The 10,325-nt window shown below is 43.4% G+C and overlaps 1 protein-coding gene across 1 annotated transcript; it reads right to left on the bottom strand.

Annotated features, from left to right (window-relative positions):
* Positions 1-335: 335 nt before the first annotated feature.
* On the bottom strand, positions 336-8,120 carry CD55 (CD55 molecule (Cromer blood group); the record flags this gene model as incomplete). The annotated part of the gene is made up of 6 exons (XM_026662485.1): positions 8,030-8,120; positions 7,294-7,482; positions 5,832-6,020; positions 4,455-4,554; positions 1,533-1,615; positions 336-530 (listed from the first exon to the last, which is right to left on the bottom strand). Coding segments are annotated over exons 1-6 (847 nt in total), but the record flags the coding sequence as incomplete, so codon positions are not given.
* Between the last annotated feature and the right edge of the window lie 2,205 nt (positions 8,121-10,325).

Here is a 10,325-nt window from a genome sequence, read left to right as displayed (position 1 = left end):
GATTTATTTTTTTTTATAAAAAGCTCAGAAGTTACGTAAAACCCACAGTAGAAAAAAGTTATTCAAGTTGTGAAGTGAGCACTCAGAAGTTAGAAAATGATTAAATTAAGGTTACCTAGGCAATCTTAACTCTTCCTCCTTGGGTGTATGTGAATTGTCAGCATTCTTTAAGGATTAAAGTTTCTAACAGTAACTACGTTTCCCACAAGTTATATATTTAAATGATTAATGCCTAACTGAATTTCCTCATGTTTATGGGTTTGCCTAGCAATCAAAATATTGTTTTATCTGGTGGGAGAAAGTAGAATAAGAGGAAGATAAAAACAGACAGTCACCTTTGCATTCAGGGGCAGACCCGTTCCAGACTCCATTGATGTTATCTCTAGTGGTACAGTAAATGGAGGCCTCTCCAGTAAGTGAAAAATTATGGTCACATTTGTAAGTTATCGATGAGTTATAGTCAAGGCTTTCCAGGTGACTGCCATTGTGCATCCCATTGGTAATATTAGGAGGAGGAGAACAAGTAATCGCTGAAGGAAAAGGGAATGGCATCATGAATATTAATGCACATTTCAGTTAGAGGTGAATTGAAAATATTGAGTAAACCTTTCTCCATGATCTCCACTAAAAGGGAAAAACCAGTTAGCTATTTGAAAATATAATTAGCACTGTATTGTAACATAATGCAAGGCATTGCCTCCCTTTCTGCTTTCAAGCTTTTCTCCAAGCCAACTCCTTTCTTCTAGCAGATTTTGACCCTATGAAACAAACCTCAAGAGACAACCTTATCAGAACATACACCCCCCTCTAACAACAGACAGAAGGAGCTGGGGCTCCTTGACTGACATCCTTGAAGGACAATGTTGCGCTCCTACAAATGCCAGAAGCAGAAAGCTTAAATTAGGACATTTCTTCTAGCTGCATCTGGTTCTAGACCAGATGGCAACAGTCAGGTTGACAGACCCAGCTCAGGTAGTGTCCAAAAGGACAAAAACAGTTAAAGCAAATAAATTAGGAAGAGGTTTTAATATTGGGTTTCACCCCCAAATAGCCTCAGATTTTGAATGTGGAGTTCAGGTTTTTTGGACAGGAAAAGAGGAGAACAGAACAAGGAGGAATTACACTAAATAAAAAAAAGTAGGATGATAGACTTTAAAGGAGGAAGAGATTACTTAATGAAGAGTGAGAAACTAACCAAACCTCACCATCTCAGTATTCTGCATATAGTAATGATTAGGTGACATTAGACCAGCTAAATTCTGTACAGAGACGGTGCCAGAAGAACTATTTGAAGGGAAGTAGGGGACCCATGGGGTTGTGTTTGTTTGAAGTGTTAATTCTACAAAAGGCATCAGCACCATGACGGATCCTCAGACATTTTCAGCCTGTCTCTCCACTCCCAACAATATCTACAAGATTCTCTTATAATCCAAATTAAATAAGATTAAAGACAGATGAAAGCTCTCTAATGGGGTATTTCTGCATGATCCTCCAGTCATGAGCTCTTCTTAAAACCATGGTGATTGTCTTACCTTGGCAAGTTGGAAGTTCACTCCATTCAACTTGATCTCCGTTAAGCGAACACTGGATGAAAGGTCGCCCGCTTACTCGGTATCTAAAGAAAAGAAAGAAAAAAAAAGTTTCTTAGTTCTCTAAGTGCTCCTGTAAGAGTCCATACACTTGGGAAACGGGTTTTTTCTGCCAGGAAAAGAAGGCATTAACTACTGAGTAGGGTGATTCCTGCTCTAGAAGAACCAGCATGATCTCTGTAACCAGGCAATGCTGAGAAGCAATCCCGAGTTATTAAAGCCAATTTAGAACAAGCAAATCGGTGCATCTACGATTGCAAAGACCAAGTTTACAGGAGAAATTTTTCACCTTAAAGTCTATACTAACCAGATGCTTGGAATTTCTGGGCGATCTCTTTGTTAAACCTTTAACAAGTGAAACAAATAGGTCTCTCTCCTCTCGGTATCATTTTAGTGCTTCTTATTTCTTGCATCTCCAGCAGGTGGAAGAAGTCCTTAAACCAGTTCCTGAATTTGAAGCATGTCAAGTGAACTAGCAGTTTTTAGACTGTTTCATCTTCTCAAAAAGTTTTCACATGGGTCAAAGGGGTTTGGACTTGTGAGTAGGAGAATGTCTCTCCTCTTAGTTCCAATCTGTAGTACAGTGTTCAAGAGGTGTGCCATTAGCATGCTATACCTTCACCATATAAATGGAGGTGGGACTCCTTGGCTCAGACTGCTAAATTCCACCACTCCTCCTCCTATTTTACATCTGGTATTCTACCACAGTCAACAGCGCTCCATTGCCAACACCATTTATCTAGACGTCTAGATGATTCCTAGCCAGGAAGTATTGAATACTGGCAATTAAGTCATTTGGTTTTCACTACGTTTTACTTTTTAACACTGTAGGCTAAAGGTCGTGGCCTTCTATGCTAGAGTTTTAGAAAGGAGATTTAGAGGGCCAGGTGAGGGTTTACCTATTAAAGATGTACATCCGAAGAAGTGGGATGTAGCCCACGAAAGCTTATGCTCAAATAAATTTGTTAGTCTCTAAGGTGCCACAAGTACTCCTGTTCTTTTTGCGGATACAGACTAACACGGCTGCTACTCTGAAACCTATTAAAGATGGTTTCTTCTGGTTCTTTCACCAGTCTGGTGTGAAGGAGGGACCAAAAAGGATGGACACGAACATCATTTATGGCCGAGTGGCCACTGCTTTTCTTCTAACTTAAAACGTAACAACCAAAGACAACCTTTCCTGACAGCAATGACTGGGCGAGGAGACAGCTGGCCAAGGGCTGTCCCCCTGCTGCCACTCTTACACAACCTGAGCATTTTAAAAGGTCCAAAGCCTAATCAGCCCATTTAAACCCAAAGCCTTCACTGGCAGACACAATTCCACAGTGCGCAGTCCCTGTATGCTACTGCATGGGGAAATGATGAACATAACAATAGCTTGGATGTTCTTGTGGGTGAAATTCAGATGAAGTATTGCCTAAAGGCTAAAGAACTGGACTGGGACTCAGGAGATTTGGATTCCATTCTTGGTTCTGCCTCTGGCCTGTGCATGACCTTGGGCAAGTTATTTCCCCTCTGTGCTTCAATAGCTCCAGCTGTAAAACGGGTATAATGATAATGACCTTCTTTGATAGCTGATAAAAGCACTATTACACAGCTAATTGTCATGATTATATCAGCAGGAAAGAAGGTCGATGGCTAACCTACGGGGAAGGGCATTCTGTATCTCTCAATCTGTGGGGTTTGAAGAGAACTCTGATCCCATCACAGAGAATCTAACAAAACCATATTAATTTTTACCATGATACTCATGCTTGTAACATGTATTTCGTGCCAGTAAAAGACAATCTGTTCAACTGTTTCAAGTCCAGAAAGTTCTTCCACAATCTAATGATGCTACAACTCACCATATGCCACAGTAGCTTCTTAAAATAACTACTTGAACAAACTGAAGTAAAACTCATGATACTCTATGTCACGATGCCAGGTTTCCCACACCCTGGGCTTGGATAACTGCTGCTACCACCAAACTTTGCACATGGAAGTTTTATACTGTGTCACCTCTCACTTTGCTCCCATATTCCAAGGGTCCTGTTCCCAGGAGTTGATAAATATAGTAGATGCTCTTTGAAGGCCACGGCAGGAATAACCAATCACCATAGTTCCAGTCCAGACTGGTTTAGCAAACTCTTGCTTTATTAATTACAAGTAAACCCATGAACTCATTTACTGTTCAACTAGAGGTGCCCTCTCAAGCACAGGGAATGTTTTTTTTTTAAATAGATGACAACTCAGACTTTCTTCTCTCAAGCTACTGGGTCCTTTGTCCTTCAAAGTCTCAACTACTCGTTCTCAATAGCCTGGACTCCTATAGTCCCCCAAGAATTAGTCTCTGGCATCTTGAGAATCCTCTCCTACCACCTCCTGCAAAGTGCCAGAAAAACCCACTTCTAGCCAGCACATCTCAATTCTCCCTTCCAAAGGTCCTCACCCAATTGCTGGAAATTGAACCAATATTCCATGATGGCTCCTAGCAACCAAATGGGCCTTGACAGAGTTATCAGCTGTTAAATCACTGTCATGTTCAACCCCATCTTACTTCCCACAACCCCATACATAAAACAACATTAACTGAGCAAGTTACCCAATGTTTTCCACACCATAGCTCTTCCTTCTTCCTCTCAACTTAATCTTTCAAGAGGGGGCAAGAGGGAGGGATCATGAACCATACTTGGCTAACTTAGTTTGAAGGTTCTACTTTTTAAACAGGTACCCCAGGCCAGGCCTGCACAACTGTAGCACTGGTTCAGAATAAGTTTTGAAAGTTAGACCATACTTTCTAGTCTTAATTTTCCAGTCGTCACCAGAAGTTCTACACCAAGATAAGGTCTGTGAATTAATCAGCATCAGTTGTCCAACACTCACCCATCATCACAAAGTATGTTTACTTTTGCACCAAACCGGTTATTTGTTGCATCAACAGGTCTGCCATGTTCTGGGTTTTTTGGAACACCACAAGATTTTCCTAGTAAAGAACATGATTGATATTAGCATGTTATGATGTTGGAAAAACCCCTAACATATTTAGAAGAGAATAGGGCAATGTCAGACCAATGATCTGGCTACTTCAGTATCGTGTCTTTTTTTATCCTATTTCATTTAACTGTGGATATTCTATTCACATTAAATGTCTAATCATATCACCTTATCAACTTCAGTGGCAGAGATTCCCACTGCCTCTGACAACAAATTACTTGTGATGCTCTCCTCCAGCAGAAGAAACTTATTACCATAAAGATCACACTATCAGAAATTCAGCATCTCCACATACAGATCAACACAGACATGACATGTTCAGGCAGCCACAAAGAAAGATGCAAGGAACACTTCCGATTATACTGGTAAACATCTCAGCCCTGATGCACAAAAAGTTTTTTGCACAGAAAATCATATGGCCTATTATGCACATAAAGTATTTTCTTTATCAGGCAGGCCAGAGTATTTGTGTTGAAGGCTACACAAGAAATTCCCACAGTATTATATTCCGTTTGACAAACAATAAGCTATAATCCAATACTCAAACACAAGGAGACAGAGCTAAGGTTGATTATTCAGTTGGCTAGATCCTCTAACCCTGTATTACTAATGTAGGTTTTTGTACTGAATTTAACAGATGCAGTCTTGACAGGCAGGTTTGAAAAAATTTACAGTGCTCTTCACAATGAAACGCAGTTTTTTCCTTTATGTTACTATGTATTTTGGTATCTGATCAGCATTGCCCTACATATTGAATACTGGATTTAGTTTTAATACTATGATTCCGTTTGGTTGCATTGTATCCTGCATTAATTGTTTCTGAGGGTAGAATTTTTCAATATATGAAATCTAACAAAAACAGATAGTATGACTTAGTCTACTTCACACGTAGGTTTCCAGGCTACAAAGCTTACCATTTTAAAATGGACATTTACCACATCATGGTATTAACTTTACTGCATTATCTGTGATATTCTACTCCCATTACGGAACAGGGAATGGAAAAGGCCACAAACACAAGGAGAAGTTTAACTATGGGAAGTACTAACTGTCTAGTGCTCAGTGGTACCCATTTAACTTTTCTACTTCCATTTAAAGTTCAATTTAAATTTACAATCAATTGACAAAAACAAAAACATATTTCAAACTACAAGTCACAGAAGCCAGGGCTGAAATGCGAACCAGCTGCTTAACAGAAGACAGTCCTAACTGCCCAAAGATGGCTAGTAGATCAATGGAGACAGAAAAGTAATAAAAGATACTCACCTAGACAAAACTCAGGGGCTTCCACCCATGTTAAATTTTCAAGACAAGTAGTAACAGGACTCAGTTCAGTTCTCTCATAAGCTGGGCGACAGACATAACTCACATTGGTCCCAGCAGGATAGTAATTCTTCCTCAAATCCTCATCACTTAACACAGCAGACTTTAACCTTGGTGGGGCAGGACAGCTGCCTAGCAATAAAACAAACAAAACAAAAAACAAGGACTGAACTAGTTAGCTCTAAAAGCAGATAAAAAGAAAATCTGTACTTTTCGCTTTCTGTTTATATGTCAAGCACACACAACACTCAGTGCGCATGACACTGTAACATAAATGAAGGGTACCAAACAGGTAACAGATACCCAGCCAAAAAGTTTATGAGCTGGTGGCGTCAGCTGTACAGTTACAGAATGGCGTACGATCATTGTACCCGAGACACATCATACAATGTGTCTGCGTGGAGAGGGGAATTTAATTTATTTAAGGAAGAGAGGCAAGCACCTTGGGCAAAGTTATTGGGGGCTGTTCCAAGCACAGTGGATGGCACAAAATAAGGAAGCAGTAAAGAGAAAGAAGGTATGGGTGGAGTGCAGCACGAAGAAAGACAAGGAGAGATTTCCCTTCTCCCCTTGATCTCCAAACTAACTGATTATTCTGTTTACAACCGCTGCACCGTCTTCTTTTCCCAGCTCTAACCCTTAGACCTCCGCCAGTCTGAATCCATGCTCTCCAGTCTACTGAAGCATCTCTCACTGAAGTGTCCTGCATCTTCCTTCTGCCGCAGTTCTAGAACTTCTGTTCCATTCTCATCCTCCTGTTGACAACATTGGCCATCCCTATTATTGGCGGTCGTCATGATCATCTATTTTTTTTTCATTCCATCCTCTCACAGTTTTCCTATTATTTCTTCAGTCTCATACCCTGAGGTCCAATTTGGTGGATCCTCCCAATACCACTTCAGCAAAACTTTGATTGGGTGTACAACGAAAAGAGGTGTGCTGAGGAGAGAATCCTCTCTCTCTGTGATCATTTATACCGACGACTCTCAAATCTCCCTTTTGGATGCCCTGTCAGCAGCTTAAACGATTCATGAGGGGGAAAAAAAAGAGCCCTTGTTCCCTCCCAAACCTTTCTCCTCTCTACACTTGTAGTCACCACTGATTAAAAAAAATCACCATCCTGTCAGCTGCAATGTGGTCATCACTTTTGACTCAGATCTTTCTACGAACTCTCACATCCTGGTTGTATCCAAATCTTGTCCCCTCCCATTTGTAACTTCTCCAAGATCCCAGCTTTTCTTTGTCCAGACCACCCACAGCTCTCAGCCAGGCCCTAGCCTGCATCCTCCTCTTTGGACTTGGCACTGAATTTATTAAAGCAGTTTTGAATAGACCTATTCAATGGGACACGACTTGACATTTTATAAGCAAAAGGTAGCCTAAGCAAAGAAAAGAAAATACTTACGACCACAAAACTCTTCGATGTTTGACCACTGTGAGTTTGAAAGGCAAACGACAGTGTCTGACTTTCCTGGGATTTTAACAAAACCCTCAAGGCACTTGTATGTCATTTGTGTGTTGGTGGGGAAGCCCTCTGTGCGATTAGTATCAGAGGGGAGGGCATGACTCAGCCTTGGCAGAGCCCCACACTGACCTGTAAGAAAAACAAATTCATTTTAATAGGAGATATTTATTTTAAATAATTTCACACCACTGCCTCCAGCTGTGCCTTAAACCCTCCAGGGACCTGCCACAGGACTGATGAGCCCCAGCTGGGGGTGGGGGGAGGGTGTTCCCCAGTACCCTGTGAGAACAGACTGGCTGGCTTCCCACAGCCAGGGGTTTAAACTAGGAAGGGGCGCAGGGCCCCTCAAGAAAAATCTGTCTGCTGGGCCCCACTCCATTCACGTCAGTTACTGAGGTTTTGGCCCTGATCCAGACAAGTGTCCCCCTTCCCCCCTTGACAGCCCGGGGATCCCCACAAGGCCCCAGCAACAGCTGGAGACAACCTAAGGGCCAAAGCCAGCCCCTGGGGAGCGGCTCCCTGCGTGGTCCGGCAGAGTCCCGGCGAGGGCATCCCGTGGGGGGCTCAGGCTGGGATCGTCCACAGCCCCCAGACTGCAGGGAGCCTGGCCCGGCACGCTGGGGTCTCTCGGCCCCTCAGGGGTCCCAGCACAGCCGCCCCTGCCCCAGACACTCACCGCAAGCCCCGGGCAGCAGCAGCGCTACAAATCCTAGGAGCCAGAGTGGGTGGCAGCGGGCCGGGCTCACAGCAGTGGCGACAAACACCATGAGAGGCCCGATTCCCCAAGCCGAGACCAAGCAGCTGCCAAGCGAACAACAGGGAAGGGCCACTTCAGGGAGCACGAGAGCCGCACTGGTGCCCCCTCTCTCTGCTCCACTGGCGAGGTGCCCGGGTGCAGCGTTGTAATTACACAGCGGGCTACACTGGCCCTCAGAGGAACCCAGCAACCAGACGGTGCAAGGGGAGCTGAAAATCTCCCCCTTCCCTGCCAGCACCTTCGGTGTGACGCCGTTTGGCAGCTACAGCCTTGCCCAGCTCTCCTGAAGTTGCAGAACTTCTGGGCGGCTTAGGATCAAAGTGTGTGTTTGTGTTCATGAGTTACGCATTCCTGCCTCACACAAGGATCCTCCCTCTCCCAGCGCTGGGTCACTGCATCCTCACCTAGGTGAGGTGGCAAAGGAGCATTTACTTTACCCTGAAGGAATGCACAGTACCCTCGCCCTGCTCTCTCCTCTCATTCCTGTCCCGATGGCGTGAAGGAGGGGTATGCTCTAGTGCGGGAGACAGGCAGGGCCATAAAACAACACAGCCAAGTGCACAAAGGAGAATTTCATGCGGAAAACATGCAGTCACTCTAAGCACTGCATCGCTGATTGAAGTTTCATCCATGCTTTGTGCCTGTTTGTTCTGTTACAGAGTTTGACAGTCCCTGAGCAGTGAGGGTGTTCAGCACAGCACAGGATCAGACTCTCAGGAGTTGTTTACAGTAGAAAAGTTGTACTCTCTTTGACTACAGCAGTAGAGCGAACGTTATACAGTCTCCCCTACTGTGGGCTCAGCTATATCAGAAAGATGCTTATAGCATTCTAGTGACTCTTGTAGGGGCAGGGCAATAAGTTAAACCAGCAAAAGTCACCTTTTGTCCACTATAACTACATCCATAGTAGGGCTTTTTACCAGTATAACTTTTTCTTTTAAAGTGAAAATCACTCCCCTAACAGAAATAGTTAGACTTGTAGTGCTTTTAAGTGTACACCAAGTCTTAGTGAAACATTCACCATTGGTTGAGCAATTTCCTTCATGGCTGTCCACTCACTAAGTGGCCCTTTAACTCCAGTTGTAAAATGTGATGGAAAGTGGACTGTAACGACACATTCACTGTAAATGCAGCAACGCGATTACTCTGTGGTCAGACTTTCACCAGTCAGTGAGTACAGTGTAACCACAACAAACATACCACTATGGTGAAATACACTGTAAAATATGCAAATCAGTTAAGGAAATAATTACCTGTTAAATGGAAAACAAACAAACCCTATGAGGGAGCACCGATAACTGTGACGTACTGAACATAGGAAAATTAGCTGCAGTGAACATTCAAATTACTTGGACAGAAACCAAATCACAGCAGCACAACCTAAGCTATGAAGTAAGTGGCTGGGTAATGTGAAAGTACCATATATTTGTATGAATGCATTTCACAGCAGAGCACAAGGTGCAAAACACACAAACAATGGTCTCAGCCTGGGACCAAGATCTGCAGTTCAAGTCTTTGTCTTCCCAACGTTCTTGATACCGTCAGTGTAGGTGAAGGAGGAGAGAGGTAATCGCATGATGTCACTGTCCCCCACTTTATACCCTCAGTCCATGACCCTGGAAAAGACTAGCCCAGACATGTCCTGGTGGGCTTTGCTGAGTCCCAGAGTTGGGCAAAGCGCATTGTGTGGTGATTGCACAACTCTCCTACAGAATTGTAAATCACAACTCCACTGCTGATCAATGGTCACCCAACCCCCACCTGGATGTGGATCACCTCTGTCACTGGAGAAACAGCAGTGGGTGACTCCCAAACTCACAATATATTTCAAAAACAACTGTAACAGAATCTCAAACTTCATACAGACCAATGATATACATACCTTGACAGAACAATGGGCTTCAGCAGATCACGACCTTCCATATGATCTCTCACCTGGCATGCCTTGTATGAAATATCACCACCATATATAAAAGATGAATATGGGGGTTATAGGGTGCTACTTTAAGGTAGCGTGTGTCATAGTGGGGTCTCAGAGAAGTTCTATTGCCCATAAACTAAAACAAAGGGATAGTAGGAGTTTACGAAAAACTAATTCTCATTTTCTGAGCCAGAGCAATGAGTCGTCATGCAGCGACACACAAGCCAGGTGTTGTAGCACATACATCTGCCTACTTGGGGTTTGTTGGGTGGTTCTCCACCTACCAGGGGAACT

The sequence above is a fragment of the Terrapene carolina genome, unplaced genomic scaffold (genome assembly GCF_002925995.2).
Source record: "Terrapene carolina triunguis isolate 2854851 unplaced genomic scaffold, T_m_triunguis-2.0 Scaffold27833, whole genome shotgun sequence".
NCBI lineage: Eukaryota > Metazoa > Chordata > Testudines > Emydidae > Terrapene > Terrapene triunguis.
The sequence above is the reverse complement of the archived record's forward strand: the minus strand, read 5'-3'. Positions and strand labels throughout refer to the sequence as shown.